The 22,500-nt window shown below is 36.5% G+C and overlaps 2 protein-coding genes across 2 annotated transcripts in view; both read left to right on the forward strand.

The window, feature by feature from the left end:
- The window catches only part of LOC137651784 (uncharacterized), a 93,833-nt gene extending 91,089 nt beyond the window's left edge, over nt 1-2,744 (forward strand). The window contains exons 2-3 of the mRNA XM_068385001.1: nt 228-2,643; nt 2,739-2,744. Of these exons, the coding sequence (XP_068241102.1) occupies nt 228-2,643; nt 2,739-2,744 (2,422 nt within the window). The remainder of the gene's footprint in view (nt 1-227; nt 2,644-2,738) is intronic.
- Nucleotides 2,745-2,803: 59 nt separating this feature from the next.
- Nucleotides 2,804-22,500, forward strand: part of LOC137652388 (uncharacterized) — an 81,538-nt gene continuing 61,841 nt past the window's right edge. Inside the window, exon 1 of the mRNA XM_068385773.1 lies at nt 2,804-6,213. Within this exon, the coding sequence (XP_068241874.1) occupies nt 2,824-6,213 (3,390 nt within the window). The 5' untranslated portion in view covers nt 2,804-2,823. The remainder of the gene's footprint in view (nt 6,214-22,500) is intronic.

Consider the following 22,500-nt stretch of genomic DNA (forward strand, 5'->3'; position numbering starts at 1 on the left):
TTGATTTTTCAAGGTATTAAGAGTTTTCTTGCATTAGGAGTAAGAACAGACTTTTAGTAAGGATATTTCTCTTATTGATACTCTCCTGACAGCTTGAGTGCATACGCTATATATACTCGCATGCATAAACACACACATATACACACAAGTATGTTTGTATTTATGAGAATAAAAAAAAAAAACATTTAGGTTATCCTCTTAACTTATCTCTTTCTGGTTTATTTCAGAGGATACTTCTCCAACTACAGGAGGCCACGGTCACCCGAGAGGACAGTCCCACAGTACGCTGCACCAAACTCTTATCGTGTGGTCCAAGGCCAGCCCACTGTTGCTAAGGTCAACCCCTACGGCTACGCCACCAGAAACACAGCAGGAAGTTACTACTCCACTGGGTATTACGACCAAGGCTATCAGCAACCGGAAGTCCACGGCACAGGTTATTACAAAGGGAAAGGAGGATACAACTTTCCCCCTGAGCCAGAGCTAGCGCGTTATGAAAGCTACGTAGTACCACCAAAGAATTACTCAGGGCCAGGTAACGTCAGTGGAGCTCTTGAGAACCGAGAACATAAGGGGATACTAAAGCCGACGAAAGAACTTCAACCGAGCAGGGCGACGCATGTTAGCTATGGTACTGTAGTAGATGCGAATTTTGATTCATTAGGGATGAATAACAATCGTGCAGGTCGTGGTCGCGGCACTGTGAATAATACAGGATATGCTGTTAATGGAAATGGTACGAACAACTATCAAGATCCTCTGAATAGAAGCACTGCTTATAACGCCACTCGGCAATCTTCAGATAAGAATGCTGCTTATGTTTCTCAGAATTACTATGATGGGAAGGTAATGAATAATGTTCGAGATACTTACGATAGGAATACTATGGTTAACCCTAAGAGTGTCCCGGCTACAAATGCAATTATATACCCTCAATCTGTTTCTGATGGGGTTAGCAGTAACGTTACTGACAATTCATTGACACTTGATGCTGCAAAAACTAGAAATTCTCTTATGATGAACGGTGAGTCTCAAGAAAGAAGTTATTTATCTCAGCCACAGGCAAGGATTAATGGCGATCAGAATTTACCAGAAGAAACACAATCACTACAAGTAAACTCTCGTCCTCCTCCAGACGGTCGCATGAGTGCCATTAATGAGGAAAAAGACCTACTCAATATTGCAAAGATTAAAAACGAGCCTTCGCAGACCACAGTAAATGACACTGGGTTGAATTCAGAGGGAAAGGATATCGGCAATCCAGTGATGGAAGGTATAAAAGATCCACTGTCCAAGGATGCTGGTGATTCAGAAAATAACAGTGCTGAAGATCAAAAGACAGAGGATGCTGGAGAGCAAAAGCCTGATACTGGTGGAGAGATTAAAGATTCAGAATCCAACAGTGCTGGAGGCTCACCTACAATGGTAACTGAAAATGCAGAGGCCAAGGAGATAAAGGCTACAGAGAACAGCAGTGCTGGAGGCTCAACTAACAAGGACACGGAAGATGCAGGGGCCAAGGAAATAAAAGCTTCAGAGACCAACAGTGCTGGAGGCTCAACTACAAAGGAAACTGAAAATGCAGATGCTCAGGAGATAAAGGCTTCAGAGACAAGCAGTGCCGGAGACTCAACTACAATGGAAACTGAAAATGCAGAGGCCAAGGAGATGAAGGCTTCAGAGACCAACAGTTCAAACAACAGCAAAATGGTTGATCCAGTGACCAAAGAAATTAGCAATTCAAATACCAATAGCGCAGGAGGATCAAAAACTGACAATGAAGGAGCTTCGAAGACTAACAATGTGGGAGATTCAAAGACTGAGAGTGCACTTGGTTCAAAGAGCAAAAGTGCTGAAACTCCAAATATTAACAGCAATGCAGGCTCAATGATAAACAGCACTGAAGCTTCAAAGACTAACAGTGCAAAAGGCTTAAAGACTAACAGCATTGAAACTTCAAAGAATAACAGCACTGAAGCTTCAAAGGTCAACAGCACAGAAGTTTCAAAGATCAACGGTGCTGAAGGCTCAACAAATAAAAGCAATGAAGCTTCAAAGATTATCAGTGCTGAAGGTTCAACAACTAACAGCACTGGAGGTTCAAAGATTAACAGTGCTGGAGGTTCAAAGATTAAAAGTGCTGAAGCTTCAAAGATTAAAAGTGCTGAAACGTCAAAGATTAACAGTGCTGAAGTTTCAAAGACTAGCAGCGCTGGAGGTTCAAAGATTAACAGTGCTGAAGGTTCAAAGATTAACAGTGCTGAAGGCTCAAAGATTAACAGTGCTGAAGTATCAAAGATTAACAGCGCGGAAGTTTCAGAGATTAGCAGCGTTGGAGGTTCAAAGATTAACAGTATTGAAGGATCAAAGATTAACAGTGCTAAAGGATCAAAGATTAACAGTGCTGAAGAATCAAAGATTAACAGCGCTGAAGTTTCAAAGACTAGCAGTGCTAGAGGTTCAAGGATTAATAGTATCGAAGGTTCAAAGATTAACAGTGCTGAAGGTTCAAAGACTAGCAGCGCTGGAGGTTCAAAGATTAACAGTACCGAAGGATCAAAGATTAACAGTGCTGAAGGATCAAAGATTAACAGCGCTGAAGGATCAAAGATTAACAGTGCTGAAGTTTCAGAGATTAGCAGTGTTGGAGGTTCAAAGATTAACAGTACCAAAGGATCACAGATTAACAGTGCTGAAGGTTCAAAGATTAACAGTGCTGAAGGTTCAAAAATTAACAGTGCTGAAGGATCAAAGATTAACAGCGCTGAAGCTTCAAAGATTAACAGCGCTGAAGTTTCAAAAACAAGCAGCACTGGAGGTTCAATGATCAAGGAAAATGGAGACACTGAAGCTAAGGACACTATCGATTCGAAGATCAACAAAGATGGAGAAACTAATTCTAAGGATGTTGGAGAAAAGAAAATAACAGATGCAAGGAAATTGGCAGCTTCGAATTCTGGGTATTCAACAATTAAGGCTACTGGAGAGCTGGTTACTAAAGAAACTATGGCGAAGAATGATAAAGGTCTAAAGAAAAAAGGTGATGGATATTCAAAAACCAATAAAACTAAAGATTCTGGAAACCTTGACGCTACTGATAGTCATGTTAAGGATATGGGGCTCTCAAACGTTAATGATGTGAAAGGAGTTTCTGTTCCAAAGATTGGGAAAGGAATAGAAATCTCGGGTAACGATGTAATCCCACAGAAAGAACAACTACTAAATGATGCGAAAGGAGTCGAGGTTAAAGAACCTAACCAAGAGACAGGGATCCCTTCTGTAACAGAAGGTGAAGTTGTACCGGTTCATAAGAGCGGCGAAACAGCCGATAAGAAGGCGAATGATGAAGATACTCCTATCGAAAACAAGAGAGTTAAATTTGGTGGAATATTTTCCCGTCAGCCAAAGAGGACAACTGGAAAGACACTCAAAGCTCCTGTGCCTGTCAAGAGAAGTATTATCTCGCCTAGATTCATCACGGAGAAAATAATCGGCAAAAGAAAGATGAAAACTGGTGAGCCATCGACGCCCAACGATAAGGAGTCAAACAATTCCGATGATAAAAAAACAAAGGTCGATCCTAAGACCGAAAGTGTCACGTTACCGCTTTCATCTATTTTAAAAAAGGAATCTAAAGGAAAAGATGGCACAGGAAGTACCGCTGACAACACAAGACCTTCCTTAGGCCTAGTGGCAGCTAATGACATTTCAAAAATTACTGAAAACAAACCAACAGTGGATAAGAACTTGACTGACATGTCTGTCAATTCTGACAAATCTGTCATCAAAAACGGAGCTGTCAGTGAAAAAGATTTGTCTGGGAGCGCTGGGTCAGACCCCGAGTCCAAAAATGGCAATGACACGCCATCTAGATTATCAAATGCGGACTTAGAAACCATAGAGCAGCTGAAATCTTTAAGATCTGAAATTTCAAAGCTTGACGATACTGAGGGGGACGACAATGACAATGGTGTTGACAAGAAAGATGACGATGAAACAAAGGATAAAGAGAGAGGGGGCGTTCAGAGAAGCAGATCTCTCGTAGCAATTACGGCAGAAGAAAACTTTCTGATAGTTCGAGGTCAGACTCCGAGATCTGAGTCAAGCTTAAGCTTGAACGCTAAATCTACGAAAGGAAGTGAAACTCAAGGCGATAAAACAGATTCAACAATTCATTCACAAAAACCCGAATTAAAGAGTGACTCGAAGCCAACCAATGAGGAGGCCGGAGGGGAAAGCAAAGAACAGACTGACCAATCGGGTCCGAAAGAGCAGACTGCCTTAGACCAATCAATACCCGGGGATGGAGAGAAAGGTAGCCTGGGAGCTGAGGGTAGTGGCGGGAAAGCCTCAACAGAGGGCAGTGGTGAGAAATCGGACGAGGGTTCTGTTGTGAGGAACGGAGGTGAGAAGGAAGGGGAAAAAGAGGGAAAGGAGGAAGGTTCTGATATAGCAAAGGGGAAAGAGGAAGACTCTGATAAAGTGCCTGAGAGTGAGATAAATCTTGATCGAGTGAGTGAGAGTGATAAAAACGGGGAAAAGGACGAAGATGAGGAGGATAAAACTATAAACGTGAAGGAAGAAGAACCAGATAAAGCAAATGAGAAAACAGGTGACGTTGAAAAAGTTAACGACGAAAAAGGCGAAGGTGATAAAGGGAAAGAGAATGAAAATGACACTGAAAAAGTAGAGAATGACGACAAAGAAGCCACTAAAGCTGAGGCACAAGATAAAGCCTCCGATAAAGTGAAGGAAGGCGAGACGAAGGAAGGAGGGCAAACAGAAGATAAAAGCAGTGACAAAAAAGACGGAGGGGAAACAGAAGAGAAAGATAAAACCAGCGACAAGAAAGATGAATCCACCGACAAGGATGGCGAGGAAAAAGCCACAGACACTGATGATAAATCACCCAACAACAGAGGCGATGTAATCGTCGAAGCCTTGGAGGAATCGGCGAGGTCAAACACAGGTGACCTCGCTGGCCCGTCTCCCACAGAGAACACAACGGGAGAAACAGACATGCCCTTTCATCTGAAACCACGGGGGCCTTCTATGGCATCCGTAGAGAGGCCTGAGAACGTCATCTCGACGGTGTCCATGGCCGTGGCCCATAGCGTTGCCCTTGGAGCGGGGAACCGAACGATAGGTCTCGGAGACCACTTGCCCGGAGGTAGGGGCTACTTTGATCGCCTCGGTGCCCCTGATAGTCTGTGGCAGAGAAGTCAAGGGCCGCTGGAAGTGAAACCTCCGGGAGAATCAAACAGACAGGCTCTGTATGGGAAAGATTCGCTGGATAGAATGCCTTATATGGACGATGATATGGCCCAGTGGAACAACAAAGTCAAGGAGAGCAGGGGCGCCCAGACAGCTAGGATTAAGAACCAAGAGGTAAGACATAGCATCCTCAAAACTACCGACGCCAAATACGGCAATGCTATAAACAAAAAGGATGAAATTCGAACAGCCCTTAAAGATAAAGCATTGCCTCTGTCGGAGCCAATCATCATCGCCAGCGGCATAGTGCCAGAGAGCTTGGAGTACCTGACGTCAGAATACCAGGCGCTCAACAACAAACTGAACGGCACTACGAAGACAGCCAACAGCACCAATCCCACCAACAAAGGAAACGGGAACAACCAAATCGGGAACAAAAACAACAAAGTTGCCTTCAACAACGCCCACGACAACTTGGACGCCGGAAACAACTACTACAACATCAACAACAGCTACAACCAGACGGGCGTGGCCGGTTACAACGCCTTCAACAACGCCAACAACAAACTGGGGACGAATATGCCCCCAGGGAATGGCCTCATCACGGCCCCCCTTGTCGCACCCCAGCACAAGGTGGAGGACGTCTTCGAGCGCCTCCACAGCAACAAAAAGAGCGACCGAAATTCTGCTAACGCAACAGTCATCGCCAACGCCAAAGCAGATGTGCCTCCAAAGGGCCCAGTGGGTAAAGAACCACCCTTGGACGCCAAGGCGACCATGAAGGCTGCGGCTAAAACAGCAGCGACAGGGAACGCAGTTGTGGCTGCAGTCAACAACAACAAGAACAACTCGGCCTCTGAGGCAAACCGTAAGAACCTGAAGAACACTGCTGGAGGAGGAGTTGGAGGAGGCGTTGGAGTTGGAGGGGGAGGTGGTGGACCAGGAGGAGATGTCTTCTCGAGGCTGTACCAAACCGGCCCAAAGAAACAAGGTGGTACAGTAAGTATCCGTTGAAAACTCATGTCTAATGCTTAATATTGCTTATAATAACTTAGTATAGTCATATAACAGCTTAGTATAACTTCGTAATTATTAAATGTTAACAATGTTTAATATTGCTTATAATAACTTAGAATAGTCATATAACAGCTTAGTATAACTTCGTAATTATTAAATGTTAACAATGTTTAATATTGCTTATAATAACTTAGAATAGTCATATAACAGCTTAGTATAACTTCGTAATTATTAAATGTTAACAATGTTTAATATTGCTTATAATAACTTAGTATAGTCATATAACAGCTTAGTATAACTTCGTAATTATTAAATGTTAACAATGTTTAATATTGCTTATAATAACTTAGTATAGTCATATAACAGCTTAGTATAACTTCGTAATTATTAAATGTTAACAATGTTTAATATTGCTTATAATAACTTAGAATAGTCATATAACAGCTTAGTATAACTTCGTAATTATTAAATGTTAACAGTATATTAATTTCACTGAATTTTACATATCAATGAAACTTGCGAAAATCTTTTGTTATTTTTCAAAAAATCTTTCTTTGAAACTTCTAAATAAATCTGTTTTGTCAGGATTATATTTTTAAAAATATTGCTTTATTATATTAAAAACCATTATTTTTCTTTACAAAGTAACAGAAAACCATGTAGTAATTTTTCTTTGAAATTATTTGTTATTATCAATTATGATAAACCACCATGTTAAAATCATGCATCACTAAATATTCTTATCAATTATTATTGATTATTTTAACGGAAACCAATTTTGCACAAAAATATGATTGCACATTTTTTTTTATAATTAAGTGTTGAAATAGTATAAACCATAACAATACGAAAACACAATAAGAAAAACCTTCTTTATTGAGGTAGTTTTTTCTTATGGAAACCATTAATTACCTAGACGAATTACGAGAATGGATTTCTAAGAGAATGTATCATTACTAATCGATCCATTATTCTTGGGATATCATTAGACAATTACTCGAAAAGAAATCAAATAACAGAAAACCGACAGGAATTAAGAAAGGGAGACTAATCCTGGGATAAAATTAAACAAATTATACGATATCATGCAAAGAAAAAAACAGGATTAACAAAGAAAAAATAATAATAGAAATGAATCATTATCTCTTAATCGTAAATATTGTGGAGTTATGATTATAATTACGCGAGTGACGTTATATAGGATGAAAAATATATAAAATGAGCTTTGGAATGCAAAAATAAATTTGAGACATCATGAAAAATGAAAGAGTTATAGACGTTTGAATATGGTCGATTTTCAAACGAGATTTCAAGCATTTTTTAATTACTTCCCATCCCAGCCCCCCTTTCCAGACGCTCAAGGCTATGACCCGGAAGCCAGTATTACAAGGTTATATACCGAATCATATTTTGACCCCCTGGCGCAAGGAACTTCCTTGAAAAATGAATTATCGACATTTGAATATTGTTAATTTTCAAACGTGATTTCCTGCAATTTCTCATTTTTTATTTTTAACTAAATACGATATACCCTTACTATAGTGAAATCAAAAAGAAAAATTCGTTACCAATCTAAATAAAAGGACGTTATATCAGTAAGATTAAAAAGATAAAAATATGCAGTACTATGAACTCAAATATGCTAGTTACTCAAAAACTCTTCCAATCCAACAACAGCAATTAAGCGTATTTCATTCTCATTACAGATTTGTCTTGCTCTGTAATAGCTACTTTCTAATTACGCCCTCCTTTGAAATTACAACCCTCTACTACATACGCAAATATTCGTTCGTGTAATAAGAGCCTGATTTTTTATTTGCGTTAACCACAGGTTAGCAGGTTACTAGGCCACGTGAACTTACGCCGTGATAACTTGGAGAGAGAGAGAGAGAGAGAGAGAGAGAGAGAGAGAGCGAGAGAGAGAATCATCAACATTTGTATTAAAATTAGTAAACATTTCGGGGAGAGAGAGAGAGAGAGAGAGAGAGAGAGAGAGAGAGAGAATTATCAACATTTGTATCAACATTAATAAACATTTCAGAGAGAGAGAGAGAGAGAGAATCATCAACATTTGTAATAATATTAGTAAACATTTCCGAGAGAGAGAGAGAGAGAGAGAGAGAGAGAGAGAATCATCAACATTTGTAATAATATTAGTAAACATTTCCGAGAGAGAGAGAGAGAGAGAGAGAGAGAGAGAGAGAGAATCATCAACATTTGTATTAACATTAGTAAACATTTCCGAGAGAGAGAGAGAGAGAGAGAGAGAGAGAGAGAGAGAGAATCATCAACATTTGTAATAATATTAGTAAACATTTCCGAGAGAGAGAGAGAGAGAGAGAGAGAGAGAGAGAGAGAAATCATCAACATTTGTATCAACATTAGTAAACATTTCCGAGAGAGAGAGAGAGAGAGAGAGAGAGAGAGAGAGAGAGAGAATCATCAACATTTGTAATAATATTAGTAAACATTTCCGAGAGAGAGAGAGAGAGAGAGAGAGAGAGAGAGAGAGAGAAATCATCAACATTTGTATCAACATTAGTAAACATTTCAGAGAGAGAGAGAGAGAGAGAGAGAGAGAGAGAGAGAGAGATAATCATCAACATTTGTATTAACATTAATAAACATTTCAGAGAGAGAGAGAGAGAGAGAGAGAGAGAGAGAGAGAGAATCATCAACATTTGTAATAATATTAGTAAACATTTCCGAGAGAGAGAGAGAGAGAGAGAGAGAGAGAGAGAGAAATCATCAACATTTGTATTAACATTAGTAAACATTTCCGAGAGAGAGAGAGAGAGAGAGAGAGAGAGAGAGAGAGAATCATCAACATTTGTAATAATATTAGTAAACATTTCCGAGAGAGAGAGAGAGAGAGAGAGAGAGAGAGAGAGAGAAATCATCAACATTTGTATCAACATTAGTAAACATTTCAGAGAGAGAGAGAGAGAGAGAGAGAGAGAGAGAGAGAAATCATCAACATTTGTATCAACATTAGTAAACATTTCAGAGAGAGAGAGAGAGAGAGAGAGAGAGAGAGAGAGAGAGATAATCATCAACATTTGTATTAACATTAATAAACATTTCAGAGAGAGAGAGAGAGAGAGAGAGAGAGAGAGAGAGAGAGAGAATCATCAACATTTGTAATAATATTAGTAAAAATTTCCGAGAGAGAGAGAGAGAGAGAGAGAGAGAGAGAGAGATTATCAACATTTGTATCAACATTATTAAGCATTTCCGAGATGTGCTGATGCTGTAACTAGCTTTAATTTCTTTCATTTACATTGGCCTTTTATACAGATGTAATAGCTAATTACAAAAGCGGCATCATTAGAATTAAACTTATACTTTTTTAATCCTTTGTTTCGTATAAATGATTATTCATAAACCCAACTTTGACTATAATATTATATCAAAAGCATCTCGTAAGCATCGAATCCTTCCTCTTTTCACATTGCCAGTAAGGTTTATGTAAAGCAAGACCTCCGGATATTGTAAATATTAGGCAGGGACAGCCGGAATGAAGTGTTATAACAATCCCTCGAATTTTCTGAACTTTTATAATGCAAAGATATTCAGTGTTAAAAACAAGGAGAATCTGAATACGAGTCAAAATTCATTTTTACTCTGATTATCGTAAATAACGCCTTTAATTTTCCTATTGTTACAATAGCTGGCTTTAATTTCTGCTACAAATATTTACTTGGGATGTGGCGGTAGAATGGTAAAAAATATAACCCTCTTTTGTCAAAAAACATGACTACTTTCTCAGAAAAATAACCTATTGTTAGTGAATCACAAACACCCTTTGTCAACATAACAATCCTTGGTCAATAATACAACACATTGTGTCATAAACATTACAAACATTTCCAAAAACACAAACACACTTTGACAAAATTGAAAATTAAAACAACCCTTGTTTAATAATATTACACACTATGTCCTAAATATATACAACGTTTTCCAAAAACACAAACACATTTTGACAAAATTGAAAAAAAAACCTTGGTCAATAATGCTACACACTATGCCATAAACACATACAAACTTTTCTCAAAACACACACTTTATAAAAAATCACAAACCCCATTTGAGAAAAACACAACTTTTCTTTGTCAGAAACACAACTATTCTTTGTCAGAAACACAACTATTCTTTATCAAAAGTACAGCCACCCTTGTCAAAAACACAACTATTCTTTGTCAGAAACACAACTATTCTTTGTCAAAAACACAACTTTTCTTTGTCAGAAACACAACTATTCTTTATCAAAAGTACAGCCACCCTTGTCAAAAACACAACTATTCTTTGTCAAAAACACAACTATTCTTTGTCAGAAACACAACTATTCTTTGTCAGAAACACAACTATTCTTTGTCAAAAACACAACTATTCTTTATCAAAAGTACAGCCACCCTTTGTCAAACACACCGCCTCCATTAATAAAATTGTGTGCTGCTAGGGACCGAAGGAGCACTGCAAAGACCCTTGAGTACGCGGTGTACTGACGGCATTAACTTCCCATTAGGGGCGGGGGGAGGGGGGGGGGGGTCAAGCCCTTTGTTCGACTCTTTTACTTCGAATTTTTGACAGCAAGACATCTGGACCCACTTGGCATTTTCCAGGGTCTCTTCTCTCAACTAGACTTTTCCTCATCTTTATCAATGATATTCCATCTTTATCTTCCAATCATACTTCCATTTGTCTTCTTTATCCTGATATCCAATTATCATGTCTCAAATCTTGTACTTCAAAGAATATGTAAAAGTTTAAAGGTTGCTCATGAATGCCAGAGGCAAGGGAATGACAATGCCCTAAGATCAGCGCCCAAGACCCCACCCATCCAAGCTAGGACCAGGGAAGTCCAGGGAATGGCTGCTGATGACTCAACAGGTGGATCTAAAGGCTCCCCAAATACCCCATCCTGAGCTCAAAAAGATGGTGAGGTTGCAGACACTACAAGAAACTATTGAGCCTGAGCGGGTCTCGAACCCCAATCCAGCAGATCGTTAGGCAGGGACGTTTCCAGTAGGCCACACTAACCCTTATGATAGAGATCTTATAACTCAGCACTTTTAGGGAATCTATTCTCCTTACTCTTGTAAACATCCTATCAAGAACTTTGATTATATCGCACGAAATGTTACTCAATCTTCCCTTCAATTAGGTTTTTGACATCCAAGGATAATTTGAACTTTCCTCGAAGTGCATAAACTTGAAGAAGCTTTTGGGGGAAGTGTATAGGCTCATGTGTCTTGTTGAACGAAAGGTTATTACCTACCGCCCCCCATCCCCCCACCCTCCCCCCTCAATAAAAATGGAAACAGGGAATATAGTAACATGAAAGTGAAATAGATCAAGGTACAATAGTTGATTACATTGGCAACAACTTTACGTTTATTCAATTAAAGTTTTATATATTCTTCCAATCAAGTTTACTTCACTTTCATTTTCAAAAGTAGTAAGATTCTAATGTTCCGTCTTGATAAAACAACAGCGAGATAAAAATGGAAACAGGGAATATAGTAACATGAAAGTGAAATAGATCAATGTACAATAGCTGATTAGATTGGCAACAACTTCAATTAAAGTTTTATATATTCTTCCAATCAAGTCTACTTCATTTCATTTTCAAAAGTAGTAAGAAGATTCTAATGTTCCTTCTTGATAAAACAACAGCGAGATAAAAATGGAAGCAGGGAATACAGTAACATGAAAGTGAAATAGATCAAGGTACAATAGTTGATTACATTGGCAACAACTTTCCGTTTTATACAATTTAAGTTTTATATATTCTTCCAATCAAGTCTACTTCATTTTCATTTTCAAAAGTAGTAAGAAGATTCTAATGTTCCTTCTTGATAAAACAACAGCGAGATAAAAATGGAAGCAGGGAATACAGTAACATGGAAGTGAAATAGATCAAGGTACAATAGTTGATTACATTGGCAACAACTTTCCGTTTTATACAATTAAAGTTTTATATATTCTTCCAATCAAGTCTACTTCATTTTCATTTTCAAAAGTAGTAAGAAGATTCTAATGTTCCTTCTTGATAAAACAACAGCGAGATTGGGATTAGTTTTACTCTGCACAAACAAGAATTGAAATCCAACAATTAGAGAAGAAAATAGTAAATATCTATCGACAGTTAGTCTATCTGTTCATAAGGAATATTTCATGAAACCTTAATAGTGTTGAAGATAAGTCTTTATTACACCAAGGATTAAAGGCAAAAATTTCCAAGAAATTATGTAAAATTAGTAAATTTATCTAATTGAAGTTTTGTTTGATAAAAATTTTAGTTTTATCGTAACGTATTTCATTACTTTTTGCGTATTTGGACTTATCAGAAATAACATTGTTAAGAATTTAGGTTTTAATGTAACGTATTTCATTACTTTTTGCGTATTTGCACTTATTCAGAAATAACATTGTTAAGAATTTAGGTTTTAATGTAACGTATTTCATTACTTTTTGCGTATTTGGACTTATCAGAAATAACATTGTTAAGAATTTAGGTTTTAATGTAACGTATTTCATTACTTTTTGCGTATTTGCACTTATTCAGAAATAACATTGTTAAGAATTTAGGTTTTAATGTAACGTATTTCATTACTTTTTGCGTATTTGCACTTATTCAGAAATAACATTGTTAAGAATTTAGGTTTTAATGTAACGTATTTCATTACTTTTTGCGTATTTGCACTTATTCAGAAATAACATTGTTAAGAATTTAGGTTTTAATGTAACGTATTTCATTACTTTTTGCGTATTTGGACTTATCAGAAATAACATTGTTAAGAATTTAGGTTTTAATGTAACGTATTTCATTACTTTTTGCGTATTTGCACTTATTCAGAAATAACATTGTTAAGAATTTAGGTTTTAATGTAACGTATTTCATTACTTTTTGCGTATTTGCACTTATCAGAAATAACATTGTTAAGAATTTAGGTTTTAATGTAACGTATTTCATTACTTTTTGCGTATTTGGACTTATCAGAAATAACATTGTTAAGAATTTAGGTTTTAATGTAACGTATTTCATTACTTTTTGCGTATTTGGACTTATCAGAAATAACATTGTTAAGAATTTAGGTTTTAATGTAACGTATTTCATTACTTTTTGCGTATTTGCACTTATTCAGAAATAACATTGTTAAGAATTTAGGTTTTAATGTAACGTATTTCATTACTTTTTGCGTATTTGCACTTATTCAGAAATAACATTGTTAAGAATTTAGGTTTTAATGTAACGTATTTCATTACTTTTTGCGTATTTGCACTTATTCAGAAATAACATTGTTAAGAATTTAGGTTTTAATGTAACGTATTTCATTACTTTTTGCGTATTTGCACTTATTCAGAAATAACATTGTTAAGAATTTAGGTTTTAATGTAACGTATTTCATTACTTTTTGCGTATTTGGACTTATCAGAAATAACATTGTTAAGAATTTAGGTTTTAATGTAACGTATTTCATTACTTTTTGCGTATTTGCACTTATTCAGAAATAACATTGTTAAGAATTTAGGTTTTAATGTAACGTATTTCATTACTTTTTGCGTATTTGCACTTATTCAGAAATAACATTGTTAAGAATTTAGGTTTTAATGTAACGTATTTCATTACTTTTTGCGTATTTGGACTTATCAGAAATAACATTGTTAAGAATTTAGGTTTTAATGTAACGTATTTCATTACTTTTTGCGTATTTGCACTTATTCAGAAATAACATTGTTAAGAATTTAGGTTTTAATGTAACGTATTTCATTACTTTTTGCGTATTTGGACTTATCAGAAATAACATTGTTAAGAATTTAGGTTTTAATGTAACGTATTTCATTACTTTTTGCGTATTTGCACTTATTCAGAAATAACATTGTTAAGAATTTAAGTTTTAATGTAACGTATTTCATTACTTTTTGCGTATTTGCACTTATTCAGAAATAACATTGTTAAGAATTTAGGTTTTAATGTAACGTATTTCATTACTTTTTGCGTATTTGCACTTATTCAGAAATAACATTGTTAAGAATTTAGGTTTTAATGTAACGTATTTCATTACTTTTTGCGTATTTGCACTTATTCAGAAATAACATTGTTAAGAATTTAAGTTTTAATGTAACGTATTTCATTACTTTTTTCGTTTTTGTACTTATTCAGAAATAACATTGGTAAAAATTTTGGTTTTACTGTCAAGTATTTCATTACTTTTTGCGTATTTGCACTTATTCAAAAATAACGCAGACCACTGGGAACTGAACTACGCCTCTCACAATCTATTTATAGAGTAATTGTATTTCTGAACGACATCGCAATTACAAGGAAGTGACACAAGTCGTGAATGTGACCCAAGTTGCGGTTCCCAAACTTCAATCAACTGCCATTTACTCAAATTTGAAGTGGAACTCCTAAGTCGTAATATCCAGTTTAAAGGTTTAAAGGCCGCTCATGAATGGCAGAGGCAAGGGACAGTGACATTGCCCGAGAAACTGACCATATTATATATGATCAGCGCCCAAGCCCCTTTCCATCCAAGCTATGACCAAGGAGAGCCAGGCAATGGCTGCTGATGACTCAGCAGATAGACCTATAGGCTCCCCCCCCCTCCTCCTTAGCTCACAAGGATGGTGAGGTTGCAGTGACCAAATAAACTAACGAGTTTAAGCGGGACTCGAACCCCAATCTGGCGTTCACCAGTCAGGGACGTTACAACATCAGCCACTACAACCCTAAAGATGTCAGATTCTTCCTTACAACTGCTGTATTTCACTCCGCACGTGACTTCCGTTTGATGTATATGGAAAATGGCCGATGTGGTAACGTCCCTGATTGGTGAACACCAGACTGGGATTCGAGTCCCGCTCAAGCTCGTTAGTTTCTTTGGTCCCTATAACCTCACCAACCTTGTGGGCTAAGAAAGAGGGTTTTGGGGGAGCCTATAGGTCTATCTGCTGAGTCATCAGCAGCCATTGCCCTCCTTGGTCATAGCTTGGGTGGAGAGATCATAGGGCGCTGATCATATATGGTCAGTCTCTAGGGCATTGTCCTGCTTGACAGGGCAATGTCACTTTCCCTTGCCTCTGCCACTCATGAGCGGCCTTTAAAGCCTTTAAACGTATCTATAGACAATTGAAAATAACCGTTATTACTCATGCACTCACTCAACTCACAATTTGGGCATCCTCAATAAACGGAAAAGATCTTGGAATAAATGTTGCCAGGCATATACCGTTTAGAAAACGGATATATTGACGTAAAAGAATGATATTACGGTCACCAAAATGTAAAGGATAATAACAAAGTAGGGTAGAAATTACGGTCGCCTGTATTTTACTGAAATACGGATGAGAACAGGAAATTTTTACGGAAATTTCCGATAAAAATTACGTTTTTTCATCAGATTAGAAACGGAATGCCCTTTTGTTACTGTCTTCAAAGTTCTGTAAACTTTAAAAAGGTTAAAATACATTTTAACTTTGTATAGTTTACTTCGCAGCTAAATATTGCTCTGTTATGAATCTATCAATTTATTACCTATATAAAAATGACAAAATGCTCATGAAATCTCTTGTCCAGTACACTGAACATCAACAAGCCAGTCTCCCATATCTAGACTATTTTTCATATTAGTTTGTAGGAGTTATTTAAGATTATTTGAAATTTTAATTAGGTTTCAGTAAAATCCTAGAACTAGCCAACCATCAATTTTCTATGTTAGTTTCTAGAAGTTATTCACGATTACTTTACAGCTAAATCAGGTTTCAGTAAAACCTAACAAGCAGCCAACCATCCATTTCCTATATCAGTTTCTAGGAGTATTTAAGATTATTTTAAACCTTAATCAGATTTTAGTAAAATATAACAACCAGCCAACCATCCATTTCCTATATCAGTTTCTAGGAGTTTTTAAGATTACTTCAAACTTTAATCAGGTTTTCGTAAAATCTAAATACCAGCTAACCATCCATTTTCTATTTTAGTTTCTAGGAATTATTTAAGATTACTTCAAACTTTAATCAGGTTTCAGTACTCTAGCTAACCATCCATTTCCTATATTAGTTTCTTGGAATGATTTAAGATTATTTTAAACCTTAATCAGGTTTTAGTAAAATTTAACACCCAGCAACCACCCATTCATTATATTAGTTTCTAGAAGTTATTCAATATTATTTTAACCATTAATCAGGTTTTAGTAAAATCTAACAACCAGCTAACCATCCATTTCTTATATTAGTTTTTAGAAGTTATTCAAGATTATTTTAACCATTAATCAGGTTTTAGTAAAATCTAACCTTCCCCCCCAAAAATAAAAGAATCAAGATTTCAGCTGACGAGAATTGAAAATTCAATTGCGAGCCTTTAATTGCACTTTAATCAAAATGATTGACATCCCTCACTTATGCGTTGGACCAGTTCCGTGCAAGTAATGGAGATAAGGCAACTGGCTATGGACGTTGCCCAGGAAAATCAAATACTAAAATTGCCAAAGGTTTTCAGTACTCTGCTTATATATATATATATATATATATACATATATATATATATATGCATGTGTGTATAGAACACAGACACATACATATATTACATACACACACACACACACACACACACACATATATATATATATATATGTGTGTGTATATATATATATATATATATATCCTCAAAGACTTGAAGAACGCAAGACATAAAAAGCTAAACTAAACAATAACGTACAATGAACGCGAACTCTCCATAAGGAGTGAGCAAACCAAAAACCAACACTCAAAAGGTCCTCGACACCCAAAATTTGTCCATCTGTCTCTTCCAAAACCTCACCACCTTTCGAAAACTAGGAAAATAATAGTAATTTGCTTACCGAAACATACGGTAATAAAGCGGACTCTTCGGTTAATTGAGCCTTGAATATAAGAGGGAATGAAATAACAAGACTTTTCGTTCAAATGTAGAATGTTTAGCTCTTGTCATTCAAGAGTTCTTCTTAGGTACTATTTTCATGTAAGTCTTACGGACAGATGAACGAACATTCAAAACACACCTAAAAACATTTTTTTTGTTTTTTTGGTCTAAGGTAATAAAGAAAGTTTTAGATGAATTTTTTGGACATGAATACATTCCCAAGGCACCTAGATACTGATTACACAAACTTTTTTCTTGGCATAATAGGATCTGACAAGACAGATAATGCATCACAATGAGACTCGAGAGCCCAAGGGTAGGAATAGCAAGATCTTTGGTCTATTATGTAGTAGAACAAATGCCTGTAATTGGAGGGAGGTTATAAGGTTTAAGGTTTAATGACCGCTCACGAGTGGCAGAGGCCAGGGACGGTGACAATGCCCTAGTTAGCAGGACCCTGCACTAGAGACTGACCATATTTACCTATGATCAGCCCCTAAGCCCCCTCTCCATCTTAGCTAGGATCAGGGAGGTCCAAGCAATAACTACTAATGACTCAGCAGGTAGACCTATATTATAGGCTCCCCCAAACCCACCATTCCTAGCTCACTAGGATGATGAGGTTGCAGACGCTACAAGAAACTATCGAACTTGAACACTGCTCGAACCCCAGTCCGGCAGAACTCAGGCAGGGACGTTTCTAGTAGAACACCATAATCCTAAAGATAAAAAGTTCTTTCATCGAGTAAAAGTTCAAAGGTTCTTTTGATTTGGTTTCAAGAACTTTAAGAGAAAACAAATGAAATTTCAAAGAACCACAAGGAATTGAAAATTGAATTAGGAAAGTTTAATGAATCCGTAAAAGAAAGGCGCCGAAGTTTTGAATTACGAATAGGAAGAAGCAGGGCCCTAGGAATAACAAAAGGGGAATTTTTATCATCATTGTTATCACTAGTGAACGCGACCCGTCAAAAAAAGACGGCTAAATATTTAGAGATATGCACAAACACAGATTCAACCCATCCCACCCCACTTCCCATTTCCTAACTGTCACACTCGGATGACACACGAGTTTCTGCTGGCTGGCCAACACCAACCATATTGCGACGACTGTTTGATACCCTTGACACTGAGGCATTTGTTGACTGAATGCCCCCACTCATAGCACAGAAAGAAATAGATATCTGTTTGAGGCTCGGGGTGAGGATGGCAGGTTCATCCTCGCCAAGATCCTTGGACATGATGTGTCCTACTATGCTAGTGGCATTTTCAAATTTATATCAGAAGCAGGTCTTCTTAATGCTATTTAACTTTTATAACATATTTACTTTTCTGGTTTTAACTGAATATTCTTTTAATTTTTATTTATAATAAACGATATCGGCGTCAATGTCCTTCGATGTCAGGATGCCAGAGATCTTCAAATTCATTCATTCATTCTAACCATGGTATGACTATTTCCTCTTCCCCTACCCTAGGGACGGGGAAAGACAGAGTAGTTATACTTGATAAATATGCAGCAACCATGGTTGGAAACATTATTTTTTACAAGCCACAGGGCTTCATCATGAAACGCAGCCCTGTACGGAAAGAAATTAAGTTAAAAATAGATGGCGGGGTCAATGACCTTCGATGTCGGGGTGCCAGAAAAAAATCCAATCAATCAATTAAATATTAATCAAGAATAGATGATAAAAGAAAAATAAACTATATAATCAGAATAGAAATCAGCAAAACTAGGTATAGAATAACTTTGAGAAATTAAAAATAGCATCGAATATGGTGAAGACATAATTACAGTTCAAATTCTTGCAACTAATTATTCATTGAAACTGGTCGTAACTCATCAGTGATATAACTGATAATCTCTGCGCCAGATATTTCAGCGGAACAATCAACGGCATGTTTATAAACACCTAGGACAAAACAAAACAAAAAAACAAAAAAATTCCAGCCTTTTATTGCTCTCTTTACTCTTGCACGCTTTTACCCATTCATATTTCTTTCGTCTTTCTTTTCAACGTATTCCTTTTCCTATCGTCTTCCGTTCCGGTTTACTCTCATCCAATATATGTCTTTCTATTTATTTTCAACTTTTCTGTATCCCCTATTATTCTTTATTCTTCAAATTACACCTATTTCCTTTCTTCTCTTATCACCCTTTTATCTCTTTCTACCGCCTTTTACCTTTCTTTTCTAGGATACGGGATAATCGCAAATGCATTAAATCTATCAGCAAATAGATAAATACATGAAATGAAAAGAAACGCGAGGAGTAAATCTCTTTACTCTTTGCTTTTATTATCTTCAAAATTTAGTTTTTCAATGGTTGCATGTACAGTTGGCTTCACTAATTCCGGTACACAGAAGTCTCTTTACCTTCCCGTGAAGTGTACCGGAATTTATGAAGCCAACTGTACCAGGATAATTGTCGAGAATCTGTGATAAATAGAGTACAACATAAAATTAATAAAATAAATAAATAAAAAGACATGCAAGAGAGAGAGAGAGAGAGAGAGAGAGAGAGAGAGAGAGAGAGAGAAAGAGAGAGAAAAGGACATATTGATTGGTTATCTAATTGAAGTTATGTGGCGTCACACTACTTGGGGTCATAGACACGAACATTTCATGAAAGTAATATGAGAGAATGAGATTGGCTTGTGAAAGTAATCATTAGATATTATTAGAGAGAGAGAGAGAGAGAGAGAGAGAGAGAGAGAGAGAGAGCAGTGCCCTAGGAGAACATATTGATCTCTAATTCAAATTATATGGCGTCACATTACCAAAGGTCATAGACACCGACAACATTTCATGCAAGCAATATGAGAGAGAGAGAGAGAGAGAGAGAGAGAGAGAGGTGCCCCTGGAGGACACATTGATCGATTATCTAATTCTAGTTACATGGCGTCACATTACCAAAGGTCATAGACACCGGTATTTCATGCAAGCAATATGAGAGAGAGAGAGAGAGAGAGAGAGAGATAGAGAGAGAGATAGAGAGAGAGAGAGAGAGAGAGAGAGAGAGGACACATTGATCGATTATCTAACTCAAATTACATGGCGTCACATTACTGAAAGTCAGAGAGAGAGAGAGAGAGAGAGAGAGAGAGAGAGAGTGGCCAGGACATATTAATTGATTATCTAATTCAAGTTATGTGGCGTCACACTCCTAAAGGTCATAAACACCGACAACATTTTATGCAAGCAATGAGAGAGAGAGAGAGAGAGAGAGAGAGAGAGGAGGACACATTGATCGATTATCTAACTCAAATTACATGGCGTCACATTACTGAGAGAGAGAGAGAGAGAGAGAGAGAGAGAGAGAGGACACATTGATCGATTATCTAACTCAAATTACATGGCGTCACATTACTGAAAGAGAGAGAGAGAGAGAGAGAGAGAGAGAGAGAGGAAGGCAGGCAACACACGAAATGCTACAATACATCTCACGGGGGCTTCACTTACGCAATTACGGAAAGACAACGAACATTTCCGGCCTGGAATTACGAGCATTTGGAAATGAAACCCCAAGATGGGGCCCGTCCGTGTTATTTTGGGCATGACATCTCCCGAATATCGCGGGACTGATTACGCCCTTCCATTGCGTGTCCCGAAGGCTTCTGGTCGACTCTTTGTCAGTTTACTTGATTCTCGAGATGATTTTTGTTTGTTTGTTGTTTATTAACCCTTTTACCCCCGGGGTTTTTGGAAATTTCCAACCCTTAACCCCTAGGGGGTTATCTTTTTCCTAGCACATTTTGTAGCATATTTTCTTTAAATTGCTCTAACAGCCTTAATTTTTGTCATAGAGAGGTCAGGTTTGTCTCATTCTCTTGGAAAATGCCTAAATTTTCTCAAAAAAGTATCAAAAAATATGAAAAACAAATTTTTATAGCATTTTTTTGCAAGGACGTACCGGTACGTCCATGGGGGTAAAGGGATGGCTTTTGTGAAACGTACCAGTACGTCCTTTGGGGGTAAAAGGTTAACTTAATGAAGACTTAGTATTTAGTTTTTATTCGTTTATAAGATGAAGACTTATTAAGTTATTGTTTATTTGTTAGGGTTTTCTGGTCAAGTTTTCTTTGGCTTGTGATAACAAAGACCTACTCATGAGTTATTGTTCGATGTGTTTTTATTTGCTGTTTATCACAGAAGACTTACTAACAAGTTTTTTTTTTTTTTTTTTTTTTTTGGTTAGCTACAGGTTTTCTGATTGTTTCTTTTGCGGTGTGAAATCTTACTGGAATGTTCGTTTATGAAGAAACTGGGGCCTTTTCTTTGTCAGTTTACTTACTTGATTCTCGAGATGTTTTTCTTTTGTTTGCTGTTTATTACTGAAGACTTAGTATTTAGTTTTTATTTGTATATAAGATGAACACTTATTCTCAAGTTACTGTTTGTTTGTTAGATAGGGTTTTCTGATTAAGTTTACTTTGGCTTGTGAAAACTAACGGGGATTTTCGTTTATCAACAATTTTTTTTTTTTTTTTTTTTTTTGTATGTCAGTTTATTAAATTTTTTTTTTTTTTTTTTTTTTTTTTTGTCAGTTCACTTACTTGCCTCTTGTGATGTGTTTTTTTTAATTATTACTGAAGACTTATTCTTAAGTTCTTGTTTGTGCTTTGGCTTGTGAAAACTTACAGGTATGTTCGTTTACGCAGAATCTGAGGCTTTTTTTTTTTTTTTTTTGTCTCAGTTTACTTAATCGCCCCTTTGGATGTGTTTTTGTTTATCATATATTACTGAGAACTTATTCTTACGTTATTGTTTGCTTGTTAGATAGGATCTTCCGATTAAGTTTGTTTTGGATTGTGAAAACTTTCTAGACCGTCCGTTTATTATCCAAGTCTTTTTTTTTTTTTTTGTCTTACTTTTTTGCCCCTTTGGATGTGTTTTTGTTTATTATATATTACTGAGAACTTATTCTTGCGATATTGTTTGCTTGTTAGAAAGGATCTTCCGATGAAGTGTGATTTTGTTTGTGAAAACTTTCTTAGACGTCCGTTTATCGTCCAAGTTTTTTTTTTGTTTTTTTTTTTTTTGTCTGCCAGTTTACTTATTTGACTCCGAGAAGTTTTTTGCTTACTGTTTATTAATTAAAACTTAATACTAAGTTTCCGTTCAATTGTTAGATAGGATTTTTCGATTAAGTTTGTTTTGGATTGTGAAAATTCACGAAGAATCTGAGACCCTTTTTTTTTTTTTTGCTCGATAGTGAAACCTTTGTCGAGAGGTTAGCTTGCCACTGCTTATTAACGAAGGAAACTTGCAATTAATTAAAATCAATACTAATTCTATTATTAGAGTTTTCATCACTTACTCCACAATAATGAATTTCCTTCTTGACACAGCTAATA

The sequence above is a fragment of the Palaemon carinicauda genome, chromosome 13, assembly GCF_036898095.1.
Source record: "Palaemon carinicauda isolate YSFRI2023 chromosome 13, ASM3689809v2, whole genome shotgun sequence".
Taxonomy (NCBI): domain Eukaryota; kingdom Metazoa; phylum Arthropoda; class Malacostraca; order Decapoda; family Palaemonidae; genus Palaemon; species Palaemon carinicauda.